At 41.5% G+C, this 15,431-nt stretch overlaps 1 protein-coding gene across 1 annotated transcript in view; it reads left to right on the forward strand.

Moving 5' to 3' along the window:
* LOC146647648 (neuropilin-1a-like) overlaps positions 1–15,431 on the forward strand; it is a 94,995-nt gene that overhangs the window by 17,037 nt on the left and 62,527 nt on the right. Inside the window, exon 3 of the mRNA XM_085388670.1 lies at positions 10,887–11,068. Within this exon, the coding sequence (XP_085244796.1) occupies positions 10,887–11,068 (182 nt within the window). The remainder of the gene's footprint in view (positions 1–10,886; positions 11,069–15,431) is intronic.

A 15,431-nucleotide genomic window follows, 5' to 3' on the forward strand; every position in this document is an offset into this window, starting at 1 on the left:
CTCACAGCCAGGCAATTTTCTCCTAGCTGGAGTCCTCTGCTGATGCACTGTAACACTGAGAGCAGCTTTTGTCCTGGTTAGCACAGCTTGGCATCACATTTTAACACCTTCAGCACCACTATAGCACCATCTTTCCATGTGCAGTTTTTCTATTGTAGAGTCAGTTAAAGAAGCCCCGTTAGGAAGCTTCGAGCTGAGCATTCATAGCCTAACCAGCTTAGTGACTGTCAAACTGAGGACATTGGGATTGACAAGTTGCTAGCCAATGAGCACTGCCTGGATAATCCTCATTTCTGACTCTAAAGACTTCTGACTCGACTCCAAAGTCTTCTATGCAACCAGAACTCTTTTGGCACCAAAGAAAGCGCTTCAACATTTGCTTCACTTATCACACCCAGAAAGTTCATCGTTTTCTATCAAATATCAGGTTCGAATGAAAGGAAACGGCGAAAACAAATGGGAGAAAAATCTGTCTCTCTGTCGATAGCCGACGACACCGCTATTCTGTCACGGTGAACGGATGGGAGTCGGGCGCAGACTGAAAGTCACAATTAAACAGTTCTTTATTCACAAAATACCAGGTGCAGAATATATACAGGTGGGGAGAAGTCGGGGGTGCCAGGATCCACAGGTCCTCTCACACTCATATTCCAAACACAGTTCCACACGCTCCTTCCACACTCGCTCGCTCCGCTGGGGGGAAATCTTCACACAGCCACGCCAAACAACTCACGCTCAGGGTTCCAAAACGCAGGGTTAGAGGTTTACAAGAGACGGAGGTCACAACCAGGAAACAAACTCGCGAAGGAAAGCTTTTCTAATTTTCACAAAGCCGGGATTTTACACTAACGTGTCTAGCACAATCATTCAGCGACAAGAGACTCCAAGTCCCGGCCTTAAGATGTGGCATAGAAAGATTCAAGATCTTTCATTTATCACGTGCATAATTATACAAGTACAACACACAGTGAAATGTGTCCTGATACGCGCCTTGACTGTGCAAAAAGAGAGAGAAAACATTATATACAGTAAGTAAAGAGGACATTATGTGCAGGCAGTGAATGAATTATATACATTAAGATAATTAAATTAAATAAACAATCTGGAAATTTACAGTTCAAATTTGGGAAGCCAGAGGATCAGGCGTGATATGAGAACGTGATAACAACGAGTCTCGTCTTAGCCAGTTATGGTTGATTGGGGAGGGGGCATGTCCTGATTTAACACACGGATGGCCTGAGGGTGCCCAGATGGTGCCAAACCTTCTGCCTGATTGCAGAAGTTGGAACCGTTTATTGCTGGGGTGGAACGGGTCCTTCAATATCTGAGCTGCTCTGGACCAGCATCTCCTGGTGTGAATGTCCTGAAGCGGGGGAAGAGCAGTCCTGCAGCAGCGTTCTGCTGTACGGATCACTCTCTGAAGAGCTTTTTGTCCTTGACACAGCTGTTCCCATACCAGGATGTGATGTTCTGTGTGAGGATGCTCTCCACAGCGCCTGTATAGAAAGTCCTGAGGATCTCTGGTGAGACCCTGAACTTCCCTAGTTGTCGTAGGTGGTACAGGCGCTGCCTAGCCTTTTTTGGACTAACATGATAGATGCGTGTTTGGAAACAGGTGTGTGGGGAAGGCAGAGCGGCGAGAGAGAAAAACGTTAAAACAAACACATGTCGCCTTGTAGGGCTGACCGGGCAGACACAGGGACCATGACATATTCTTTTTGTTCTACTTACTGTCTTGCATATTTTGTCAGTTTTTCGAACAGAAGCATTAGCTTTGATCGTCCCGGGCATGCCTGGTGGATCAAGGCATTGACGCCAGAGCTCGAGCTTCTCTCTGTGACACTAATGGCTACTGAAAGATTACAGCGTTTGATGCACTGGGTTGAGAATACGTTGGAAGGCCAGTGGTTTGCATGCCTGAAAGGATTTGGTGGCATCTAACAGTCATGTTGCAGTTGTACCGAGTCAGTCTGTGACAGTGGGGCTGTTAAGGAATATATTGTGTCAGTTAGGGAGAACCCAATTTTTAAAAATGGACACGTGTGTTGTGAGTAATTGGATGGCATGAATGCAAGTGAGTATTTATGCAAAATACGTGAGCGTGAGTAGAAGAATGACTAAGAGTATTGTAAGGAGATGAGTTGAGCTGCAGCGAGTGAGTAAGACAGCGAGCAGGAGATGATGTCGATTTCTTGATGAACACGGAGGAGGTGATAAACGCAGAGGGATGGACTGGTGTGTGTTTGTGATGACAGGTGGCATCGTAGTGTGTTTTCTGCTCACGCGCTCAGACACTACACACACGCACGCACACACATGTGCCATCTGTAGCCTCCCAGCAGAGCAACTGGTCAGGCTGAGTTTATCGGTTAAACACAGAAACCACTCATGTATTACAAAATCGGAACATTGTAGCCTTCAGCATCCCCCCGTGTGCGCGTGCGAGTGTGTGCGCATTACTCACAAGGACAAAAATGTCTTCACAGAGTCACACTGTGGGAGCTTGGCTTGCATTTAGGGACGAAAGCTGTTATCAATAAGGAAAGCCATTAAATTAGTTGACTCGGTTTATAGTTGAGGGTCAGACGTGTAATTTAGAGATTCGAGGTCAGTTTAAATCCTGGGAGAATGAGCGTAAGTCTGTTTTCTGAAGCAACAAAAACACTTGAGAAAACAATGTTTTAATGGACAGTTTTGAGTTTGTGTATTCAAGAAGCTTGTTATTGACAGATGTTCAGTGGTATGCACAAAATCCGTGAGAATTTGGGGACCACGTTAGAACATTTATGTCCTTCCTCACATATTATTTTTCCAGTCAAGCTTAGACAGCACTGTGTGGTGCCCCCATTGTTGAACCAACAGGGAAGTTCTTCAATTGGCCACTTAACCTCCTAGGACCTGGCGTCCACATATGTGGACGTCATATTTTGGGTTGTCTAGACTAAAATACTAAATTTTGCTCTACAAGGGCCTGATATCCATTTACGAGGACATTATACTGCCACTGTTCTATTGAAATTCTAAATGAATATCCTCATATGTGGCTCTTGGAAACAAAAAACAGGTTAAAAAAAATCTGGTAATTCTTTGTTTTTATATTCATTGGGTCCCAATATGTCCAAATATCAAAGAGAAATTAAAAATGTATGCCACGGAAGAGCTCGGGTCTTAGGAGGTTAAAGTTGGTTTTGCAAATCACACAATCCATTGACTCCCATGTTAAACTGTCCACAGCAGAAACAGTCATTCTCCTTGCTTGGTACAAAAACAATTTTAGCTTCCACAGTTTTGTTCTCACTCCATATGTTTTCTTAATGTACATGTCAATAGTTGAGCTGTATCAATAATTAATAGACTTATTTTTTTTATGATTAGGCGTGTAGCCTGTTTGTTAAGTGGTATTTGGTGGGCAAACGCACTCTCACTCTCAAAGCGTAACGTTTTACGCTAGGTGACAAATCGTCAGTATATTACGGTTCCGGCCACCCAACGTGTCCCTAAATTACGAGTTCAGAAAAATGAGGAACATGAGAACCGTTTGGAATGAATCTACATGTACGTTTATTTTACTTAAATCACTTTGGAAAACACTATCTAACACGATTGAGGTGGTGGTTAAGATTAGGGATAAGGTTAGGGCTGGAATAAATCTATTCGATTTCATCCACAGTCCGGCGTGTAGCATAGGAACGCGGAAGGTCACCTTTCGCGTTCTCGTGGAATGCCTTGGGACGTGACGAATCGTCAGTATATTACGCGTTGGGAGTGCATAACCTGTGCTAATTCAAGTCATACATCTGTATGTGATTTATATGAATGTGCAATATGAATATTACCAAATTATTTGAATTCTATGGTGGAGGAAACTATGGCTGCACCTTGCTAAACAAACTAGCATGCATTAGCTCATAATTTATTCACCTTCTTCAAGTATGCTGACTTTTGGCTCCATAAAGACAAAACAACATCAGCCAAAATGCTAAAATCAATGTGGAACTTCACAAACCAGTGAGCAACATCCATTATTTACACCTAGTTTAACTAGATACACCTAGGAAATGATGCACAGATCAAATGTAGCATTCAAGGTGTGTGCGCCATCGTTTCTGGCGTACAAAAGTCCTAAATGACTCATGAACAGGAAAAAGGATGTAACAGAAGAGAACTTCTGATGTAAAGGCTGCTGACAATTTTGCCTTGTATTCAGTGCAGTTCTTGTTTACAAAGGCAAAGGGAATTTGCATTGACGGATTTTCGGGTAATTATTCAGGATATACAGTTTGGCAGCTTTAGCTGCTTAATACATTAAAAGTAGATTTGTTTGGGTGTGAAAGAAAAAATGTTGCATTATGCAATTTTCTTTAGGCCCGTTGGACGATGATGCATGACAATACCTGTTAAATTTAGAGAATAGGGCATGATACCCTTTTAAAAACAGAGTACTGTCTTAGTGTTATCGACACAATGGCTCTCAGCCTGCTGCTGAGTCCAAAAATATTTTGCTGAGGTTGTTAAAAGGCTAATGAAGGAAATCACTGGATGAGACAGTGCATGAGATGGGTGCTGTCGGAAAAAAGTGGGCATGCCAAAAAGTTTATTACAGTACTTGATCAAACTTTACCACCTGAAAATGACTGAAAGAGAAGCTTTTGGAAGAACCTTTTAATGTCTGGAGAGGAAGGTGGAGCGCAGTGTTTGCACAGAGGGATCCAGACGAAAGGAAAGGGATCTGGTTAAAATAAAGGGATGTCAAAGAAGAAGGTGTGACGGCGCTCTGCAGAAACACTGAGTCATTCCCAGCTTCAGCTTCGCCTTGCAGGAGGTGAATGTAGCAACAGCTCAAAGTTCACTCTGTAAATGCTCCTGTGATATGTTCCAGATGTGCTGTAAGAAGTTAGCCACAGGGGTAATGCAATACAACGCAGCACCATGAGCATGTTAATGAGTTGTAATGCATTTGGAGAGCAGAACAAGGGTGCATGCTTACAATTCAGCACTCCAGTAGCTTGGGAAAGAGGTGAGAAGGAATTCGGGGCTGTGTGAAAAATTCCCATTCCATGTCTGGATCTTATTTATTTTAAGTGGTAATCTGCCACATCCTCATTTGTGTTAAATTTGGCAGCGCTGGGTGAACGAAATGGTCACTGTTCTCAACAGTTTTCTTTGCACTTACCGTAACAGAGATTACTTATCTGCGAGGGTGATACTGTGACACGTTTATTTGTTTTGCTTTAGCTGGTTTCTCAACTGAATGGAAATTATTTTTAATCAGTGAAATCGCATCTTTGTTTTCCCAGTTAGGCCTGTTAGAAATTTTGCTAGCCGCCCCGTTTCCATAGACTGTACAGAAAAAAATGCAAGTGCATGTTGTTATTGCACATAAATAACAGACATATGGGACTAGCATAGGCCAAGCTATCCATTTTAGCTGCTGCCTGTGCTGACACGCCCAGACTTTAATCTTTAACTAAATCCACACAGATGAGCTATAACAGCAGCTCACCCCCCATACGAGTGTTATAAAGGGAGAAATTAGCTACTTTGTACTAAACCTTTGTACCAAGCTGTAAACATGTTATTTTGTTGAAGTTGGGGATTTTAACAGAGGCACACATGAGAATTGTCTTAGAGCCTCTAGTGGCCACTGGAGTAACTGCAGTTTTTGACACCTCTGCATAATCGTTATTTTTCAGTTGCCCATTTCTCATCATTTAAAATATAGCGTTATTGTTACTGCTGTTAGGTTAAGACCACACGTTAGGTCTCAACTTTGTTCAGTTTTAAAGCCAAAAGGTGGAAAAACAAAGAAGGGGATGCCACACCGCGCTGCCACAAAGGGCCATAGGTCGGACTCAAACCCTACTGCACTCCGACCGTGTGGCATATGGTCACCTGCTCACCCAGCGAGCTGAACTGGCACTCACAGTCTCACCGCTTAGTCATTTTCTTTTGCAGTTAAGACTGTAGCGTCCTCGCCTTATAGATTTTGTCAGGTGGTTATATATGTAAGATGAATATCTGTAAAGACTTTCCAAATGAATTCATAAACTTTCAATAATCATAGTCTCCAAACATATTTAGAAACTTGAGAAAGTGCATCCAAAATAGAGATGCAGACCAGTTTAATCTTAACCTTCAGCTTCTTTCATCTTGTAACTTTTGCAATCAAATCAAACCGTAATTATAAAAGTGACAGACCTGGCTCCTTGGGGCACACTCCCTTAATTTTCTGAGGGGGGAAATTGCACAAGTATTAGCTTACACTGAATTTTGTTAAATTATGAGTTCTTTGTGCTATAGAGTGGACAAAAAAGTCGCACATTTCTTATGAAACTGTTTAATTCTTGAAGCTCCTGCGACTTTATTATCCACCTCTTCACCTTCCTCTGCTCTTCTTCTACTTGCTTATTAACCTTCACATGCACTTCCTGTTCTATACATGACGGTCAGTAAGTGCATCCATTAATTGCTTAAAATGTTAATTTAAACATCTGCTCTTGGGCCTCCAGATGGAATGCCAAGCATTTTTGCCCTTGAGCAAGGCATTTGCCACGGACAGCTGCATTTGGAGGGCATGAATAGCCGGTGTGGTTAATGAGTGATGTGAGGGGATGGAGAGGAGGCTGCAGGGCTGAAGACTGAGAGACTCTCCTTAACTAGAGTGTGAAGAGACAGACCCACTTCATTAAACGGGCTGTCTGTGCAAACACTCACTGCCTGCAGGACTGGCTGCAGTGACTGAGGGAGTGAGTATAGCCATCTGCATGCAGCCACACACACCAGACACACACAGTTTCTGTGCGCCTCGCTCTCCCTGTTATTTTATGAGCCTTTCTAGGGGAGGACAAGGGAGGGAGAGGTGGAGGAGCTGGGTGGAAGTTTGATGCTATGAATAAAAATGCCATCACCTACACATCACCGTCGGCACTAAGACTTTACAAGTGAGCACTTAAGTCCATTTCTCACCGGGCATGTAAAGTCGTCTGTGAACGCATGCAGAGCAAGACCAGAGACAAAAGGAAAATAAGTCAGAAAAGGAGAAAGAGCAGATTTTGTACACCCAAGGCGAACGTATCCCTGTTTAAACACAGAAAACCTCATCTGTCCCCTGAGCTGTCTGAGAGCTACTGTAAATTTCACAACATTAAAATTAAAAGCATTTTTTTTTTTTATAAAATGCTGCTGTCTTTTCATAATCATGTTTTTAGAGGTTTTTGCTGCCGTAATAGGCGTATTAGTTAAATAACTTGGGGCCTGTTAATTCACTGAGCTTAGAGAGTCTGCGTCTGGGCAGCTTTGGGCTTTGACTGTGTTTCTACTTTGCCTGCTGGTGTAAAATTCTGAATTTTGTGGCATTTCTTTGGCAACTGATCCTGTATGATTTCTTTACAAATATGTTATTGTTAGCTGGATGAAAGTACAAAGCCATTGTCCTTAAATGTTTGCAGATTTAAAGGTGTCCTGGGAGAGCCTGGTCTAAAATGAGCCTTTATTTTACCTTGTTATGCTGTGTCTCCTGTCTGTCTGTATTTCCACTTTTAACCATCTAATAAAGGCAAGAAAAGCTGTTTAATAAATCCAGTTTACACTGTTAGAAAATAAAATATCCAAATGGTATTTTTTTTATAATTTACTAAATGACTTTTGCTCACCTGTTCAAGACCTTACCTATAATCACCGCTATGATTTGTAAGATTTGATCTAGAAACATCCTCACATCTGTGCACACTGATGCACAGGAGCTTTGTTTTTCCCTCACCGTAAAGACAAAGAGACCAGAAAACTTTAAATCAAGATGTCTGCATCAGATACAGGAGAGAAAACAAAGCCCTGCTGTCAGACTCACGGGGAGACTCTTTGAAAACTACTACCTAACAAGCTCTCTGCCTGCACGCTAATGCTGTTAGCCATCAGGAAAATCATCAGTCAGCAGTCTGAGTCAAGCTAACCGTCTAGACGAGCTCCAGTCAAAACCCACCGATTAAGTTTCTGTGCGAAAGCCATAGGTGTGTTTATCGTTTCTGGTTCAAACGCATTAAACTGGTCATGGTTATCTGGGGAAGCTTGTTTTTGTTTTAAATATGCATCACTGTGGGGAAGAACTCTGATTTATGTGAGTCTTATCTACGAGCTTCTGACCAACAAGCTGCTAAAGGAATATTTTCATATTCGTTCCAGCTTCCTCAAGAAAACTTGTCTGATAGGTCAGAGGTCAAACTTTGCTTCAAAACAAAAACCCTAGAGCTCTTATGGATTTTCTGTCTTACTCAAGGACGGCACAGCCAATCACGTCCCACTTCTGCCGCTCTTTTATTTTACACATATCAGCTCCGATTCTTCTTATTCCAAATTGCCTCACTTGCTGCCTTGAAAGGATGAGGCTTTGTACATCATATATTACTGCTGTGCGAAATATTTGTAAAGCACTAATCAAAACAGCTCCTAACGCTTTCAGACACTGTAGAAATAATAAGGACATGAAGAGCAGAGTATAAAAAGGCCAACAAGTGAATAGTGAGTAATGATTTTTTTTTTCTTTCACATCCTACATGTTCTGAGTGCCGATGCTGGAGGCAGTCTGAGCAGTATAGCTGATTTCCAGTGGGTTTTCCCGTCATAACAGCCAGACAGGAAATTTAACAGTGTTTCCCACACACTTAGATTGTGTTTGTGGCGTTTAGGATGAGGCCGACCTCTGTGTGCAGCATCCACACGCTCTTAAATTATTATTAAATCCCTTCTTTAAACAGGTTGTTTCCTTGAGTTCAGGATCTATTCCTAGAGAGAGAAACAAACTGACTTATAGATAATACAGATCCGATATAAACCTGATATAAACCATATAAACCTGTGAAATGAATAGTTAATTCCAAACTTTGCAGAAGAGCTTCATAATGTTTCTTTTTTTCTGATGTAAAGGAGGCCCGTCAAACCTTTGCAAACAAGAAATCCAGTGCACACAACATCACACAGCTTCCAGGTGCACAGAGATGCATGCATAATGATGATATTACAACTATAATAAAGTGCTGACAAAATGTGTAGATTAAACAACAATTTTGCAAGTAATAAAAAAGAAAAAAAAATTAAATAATACCATAAAATCTCCTCTGTCTCAGCCTGAGGCATTTCAGCAAACACTGGAGCTGGACCTCGACCCTAAAGCACTCACTTTTTGGATTATCTGCTTTCTTAGGCAGTGAATTAATAATCATGGCGTAACTGTTTTCTAGCAAGCAAGGACAAAATATTTTATTCAACAACGACAAAATCCAGTATTTTTGTGCACTATAGCTTACTCTAATCTGATCTGAAAGCAATCGATTTGATATGAATAGAAAATGTTTCATTTTCAAACCCTGTTTTGACGATGGGCTCGTCACATTTGGTGTATGTGGTCTTGAATCTGTTCAACCAGCTTGCATCTGAGCAGACAACCTGTGCAGCTTCTTCAGGCCCAGTTATTTATTTTAGCTCCTGCATAGCACAAAGAGATGATTATCATCACATACACACACTTACAAGTGTATTCATATAGCCAGACATCCACTTTTTACTCATTTCGACCCTTAAAAGTGTAGTTGAGGTGCTGAATAACATGAGTTGATGTGCAGAGTATTTCACAACATGGCCTTGGATAAACAAAAACACACGTATTACTGATTACACACTCACACACAGACTTGAGATGTTGTAAAGCGGACGATGGGTGGACAGAAGGGTGTCGGCTGGTAAAGGATGAGTCTGCAGCGGTGGTGGGAGGTCCACGCTGAGGGCAGAGACTGATGAAGTCTCTCGGTGCGCACGGTGGGATCCCTGCAGCCTCCCGGTGCTTCATCCTGCCATGTGTTCATATTCCTGTTATCTCTGCCTCTCTCTTTCTCTCTGTGGTGTCCCTCTGACTCCCAGACGGAGAAGCCTCATGTACGATCTCATAGATTCTGTTCACGCTACAGTTTCCTGCATCTGATTCTCTTTTCATTTACCCACACATACTTGAGACAGAGCTGATGTTTTCTTATCATCGTGAAAAGAAACATGCGCATGAAGTCCAGTGACTATATGGATCGCAACGTGGGGTTAGATTTAAGCAAAGATCATTTTTATATGAATGTGCAGACGTTCTAGAGTCACACAAGTCTGATCCATACGCCGTTTTTGAGGTTGAGTTGTTTAATATCATACTGCCTTGTGAGCTGCCTGTTGTTGCACAGCCCATCCAGATACCGGCTCTAAATCTAGGCAAACAGTTACATTCCTCATTAATTACAATGCTGCATCAGAGCACATTATCCAGCTGAGACCGTTTAATCCTACAACAGTATTAGCTATAAGGACAAAAACCCCAAACATTTCAAACAAAGCCAGCCAGCTGAGGTGGTATTTGGGGAAACGCCTCGATTCAGTCGAAATCCAGAAGCTCAACAAAACATGTTTGAGAACGACAAATATGCTCTTCCTTTGTTGTGGTTTCACAGTATGGGCGTGTCCCCTCAGCTCCTCGAGCAGTTGGAATCAAAGTATTTATGAAAATGCATTCAAGAATAGATAAATCTGTCTCAGCAACACAAGGCAGGACCTGTTCTTGCATTGTGGGAGTTTTTATTTCTGTTCCTTTTAACAACAGGAATGCATTGAGTTACTATTGTGTGCCAAACAGCAAGGAGGGGAAGTGAAGACAAATTCACTTCCCCTCCTCATTAAATATTTGCAGTAAGCTGGAAGTCCCACCTATAATCAGTAAAATGCCTCAAATCACTAATAAGCAAATCAACAGGAACATAAAAATCATCCTCGGTCTCAACAATTCAAAGTCAAAGTCGCGCACAGCTGCTGTTTTGCAGGATCATAAATCTGAACGTGCATCTACTCTGATTCCCCCACAGGTACGACTATGTGGAAGTTTACAATGGCGGTGATGAGTCTTCGCCCATGTTGGGAAAGTTTTGCGGGAAAATCGCGCCATCTCCGATCATCTCCACCGGCGGCCAGCTCCTCATCAAGTTTGTCTCCGACTACGAGACCCACGGGGCGGGATTCTCTGTTCGCTATGAGGTCTTCAAGACAGGTGTGTAGTTTCAAACAGAACTGCTGTGATGTCCTTGCTTTATCTGCTCAGCAGCAGTAAAAGCATGAGCTGAATGGCTCTGCTGTTTTACATAAATCCATAAATGAATGTGCTGAATACGCCTGGTGAAAAATGGCCCCTTTAAATTCAAATGTAGTTTTAGATATCCAGGTGATTGTTCTGTTGCTCTTGGATCAGTTTTATATATCACCTTGTCATACATAATGGGAAAAAGTCTGAATTGAACACCATTTTAGCCATTTAACATATTATTTGGGCGGAAAAATGCAGGAGCAGATGACAAATTGAACAAAATCGCTATACCTGCCCTCTGTGACTGAAAGGCAAATACAGCCTATATTTTATGGTAGTTATGGTAGCCACTTATCGCAGTAATTTTGCAAACTTAGTCGAATTTTAAGCTCCATTGACGCAATCATATTATCTGAGATTGCATATAAAAAAGACCGCAATCATGTGACCTGTGTTTTTGCTAAAATCATCTTGACTACGAATTTATGCTTTTGGTAGATGAATGTAGCAAGTGAGGGACACAGTGACTTTTCAGTAACAATGTAGCCATGCCCTGTGGCATACCCTGCGTCTCCTCTGTTTTACTCTAAGTTAGTGTTGTCAGCGTTAATCTCGTTAAAATGACGTTAACGCCATAACGGCATTAACGCGGCAAATCTCCATTAGCGAGTTAGCACGGATTGCCCCGTAGGTGGGGCTGCACGGCGTCAACGTATTAGCGGGGTTAGCTTGTTAACGCATTAGCGCCGTCCAGCCCCACACACACGGCAATCCACGTGTGTGTGTAACTTGCAAATGGAGATTTACCGCATTGATTCGGTTATGGTGTTAACGTCATTTTAACAAGATAAACACTGATGGCACTACTCTAAATTTAACTATAATTTAGCAAATGAACACCAGATTGTATTTAATAGGATGTAAAACTAGCAACTCAGACCCTTAAACCCATTAGGAGAATATTTTTTTAACATTGTAAATTAAGTAATGCACTCAGGTTTTTTGTGTATCCACATTAGTAGCCATTAGTTACCCCCTGGTGGCCTTTAATAGGAATGCAGATTCGAGTAAGTTTTGCACTGGCTCCACTTTTCAGACCCAGAGGTTATTTTTATATAATCTATGGATTACTGAAAGGAAGTAAAACAGGAAGAAGTTGGTCAAGTAACCATAGCAACCACAAGTAACACAAAAAAGCTTCCCGGTTAAAGAAACATACTTGGAAGAGAAAATAAAAGTAAGCCATTATGAGCCCAACCTTGACCTAAACTTAAAACTGGGCAGGAAAGCACAGTGAGTGGAGTGACCTTTAAATGAAGTGATTTACCAAAGACTCTGGAAAAAACACTTTTTTTTAATAGTGGTGTCAACATGTTTGTGATACTTGCTTTGTAAAGTTGATGAATTATAAAATCAGGAAAGTCTATCCTTATTGTGATGATTGTGTAGATGCTTCATGTGTATTATTTTTGCAGTGAGTAAATAACAATTTGTATGTTAATGTAATCATGACAGTAACAGAGATAAGAAATGACCTGAAAATAATCAAAAGTATGGAAGTGCATCTATTATTAACACCAATAAGCATTAAAAGGCGTGCAACTTCACTAACCTGCTGCAGCGTCAACAGTCAATAAAACCTGGAATTCACTCCCCGCAAGAGGCTTTCTCTAAAATTAGGGTTTAACAATATTTTTGGGTTTGTCTGCCTGACAGCTGTAGCTGAACCTCTGGTACAGTGACCTCTATAGCTGCAGGCCAAACAAACTCAAAGACCCAGAATTCATTGGAGGAACACCAAGTCCCAGATGGACAGGATGCTAGCAGGATAGACCTACATAAACACTCCCTCTCAAGGAAGGAACCTTGCTCCCATGTCCTACATTTGTATCTGGTCTTTCCTCCAGGGTCCATTTGAGTAGCCGCCAAAATGACAAGTCTCCTGTGACCACTTCAATTTTCACCAGTGGGGACTGGAGATAAATCAGATAAAAAGGGAACATGTGTGAGATTCCCCTTCGTTTTTTGTTTGTACCCAAGAGAGCAATAACCATTCAGAAAATAACGGCATCCAGAAATAACAATCCCCAGGTGGATTTAAGTTAGCAAGTGCTCCATTGTACTGTGAAAAATGGATAGGCAAGTGCTCTTTTGTTCTTTAACGAGGTGCACGGCAGTACTATGAGGGGAGGTTAGAGGCCCAGCTCCAACTGAAGCTCCTCCAGGCTCTTCACTTGTCTCTTCTCTAAACTACAAAGTACGGCCCGACTCCTGACTCTGAAACTTTAAAAATATGCTCGTATCAACTTTAATTTCAGGGTACAAAGTGTAGCCGTGACTGATGAATGACAGGATGTCATTAGAGAGTCGGTGTAATAAATCTTTAAAAGTGGGTCAGCAAAGTATTAGCATGGAAGGAACACTGGTCCTGAGCATTTTTCTTTAAGGATCTTTTTAAAGATCCACAAAAAATTTGTGCTTTGATCTTAAATAAAGTGAAGATTAGGATTCGCAGGCTCTTATGAGCCGACTGCTTGAAGAACAGATACAACTTCTTATAATTTTATCTGAGATGGATGGTGGTAATGTTTTGGTTAAAAACAGGCTAGTTTTTAACACAGTAGCCGTGCGATGTCACCTATTCCTGCCTTTTGGCCGTTGCCCTCTTTTTTTTGTGAAACCAGGCATCGTGACTGAAAACAGCTTCTTGCTCATTTATTTTACACTAAAAGGCAATTTTCTTGTATTCATTCAATTAAATTTAATATTTATATAGGCTGTTATTATATATCACAACAACAGTCACCTCAAGGCACGTTATATTGCATGGTAAAGACCCTGCAATAACACAGCTGCATAATAATACAGTTGGCGACAGTGGGAAGGAAAACCTCTGGCAGAACCAGGAGCAAGGGAGGAAGAATATTAAATAAGACTTAAAACTAATGAGAGAGGCTATAAACTCATTAGGTCATAATTAGGTCTTATTATGAGGCCATAAATCAAGTGAGAAGTCGAAACCGTCTCATAGGCTTCTTTTTTTGTTCCTTACTGACCATTAGAATGAACACTGGGTTTAGCTAAACTTTGTAACTAATAACCCCAAATATATATGCAATTTAATTAAACAGACCCTTTAAAAATGGTTTGAAAAGTCTTGCACTTTGCACTGGAAACAGCTGCAGAGACGTTTCACCACAAGGTCTATTTAGTATTTCTTCTGCAGGTGATTGATCTTAATCATCACCGCTCTTCATCGCTAGGTTTTCATGGAACTGTGCCAAGAGTTTAATTTAGACAAATCATAAATCACTACCAGAAAACTGCCATCGTTAAAGAACGTGATCAGAATCTTCTCAGCAGCTACTAAACGCACCTTGCAGTGAGTATCTGAAAGATCGTTTTTCAAAGTAAAATTGCTCCGATTTTTCTCATATTACTGTTACGTGTCGATTAAAAAAATGAGGGTTTAACTGTGTGATGTATGAAGCGAATGAAGCGTAGTTGTCAGATCTGTGAGTGTTGCCATGCTGCTGTTGTCCCACCTTTTAACTGTCAGTGAAACTGTTGTTGTTGTTGAACGCGTCCAGCTGCCATGTCTCGTCTGCAAGCTACTGTTCAGCACCAAGATGAATGCTTCAGAACAAGCTGTTTCAATGTGCTCACACCCATTTTTATGTTATTGCACAGCCTGCACATGCACGAGTTAACATCTTATATTGCTTTTTTTGCTTCTGCGTGTGTGAAAATCAGTCTTTGTTGGTAACGCGGTGCATTCATTTGGTTTCCTTTGTGCGTATGAAACAGACAGGTGTGTGGGACCCCAGGCTCATTTAGCTAATGGGCTGTTTGTCCTTGGAGGCAACAGGGGTGACCTGCAGATGAGATGGATGCTCTGGCATAGAAGAGGGCCTGTGAAACTAGGGCACAATACGCGTGTGGGTGGGAGCATGTGTTTGTGTGTGTGTGGGTGTGCTGGCCTCAATATGGGTCCTCTACCTCCTAACAAGTTAAAAACAGCACTTGTACTCACTCAGGTAATCCCCCTGCCATGTCGCTGCCTGGCTCCTCACCACATTTAAAATCCATTACAGTCAGAGCAGCATATTGTGACTCACTGCTAAATGGAGCCACTGCTCTGAGCAATGCTCTTCTTTGTCTTCAATGCACGATTATCTCTCTCTGTTTTTGTCCTTTGAGCGCAGATCTTTTCAGATCTGTGCACCCTAAAGTATCAGAGGGACTAGATTAGGCAAAGGTTTTGGATATTATATGTAATGTAAGATTTTTTTTTTCTCGCTGTTGTTATGTGCACTTTTTTATCCTCACA

This window comes from Rhamphochromis longiceps, linkage group LG18 (assembly GCF_057381845.1).
Source record: "Rhamphochromis longiceps isolate RC_006_pf linkage group LG18, R_longiceps_female_GT1.1, whole genome shotgun sequence".
Taxonomy (NCBI): domain Eukaryota; kingdom Metazoa; phylum Chordata; class Actinopteri; order Cichliformes; family Cichlidae; genus Rhamphochromis; species Rhamphochromis longiceps.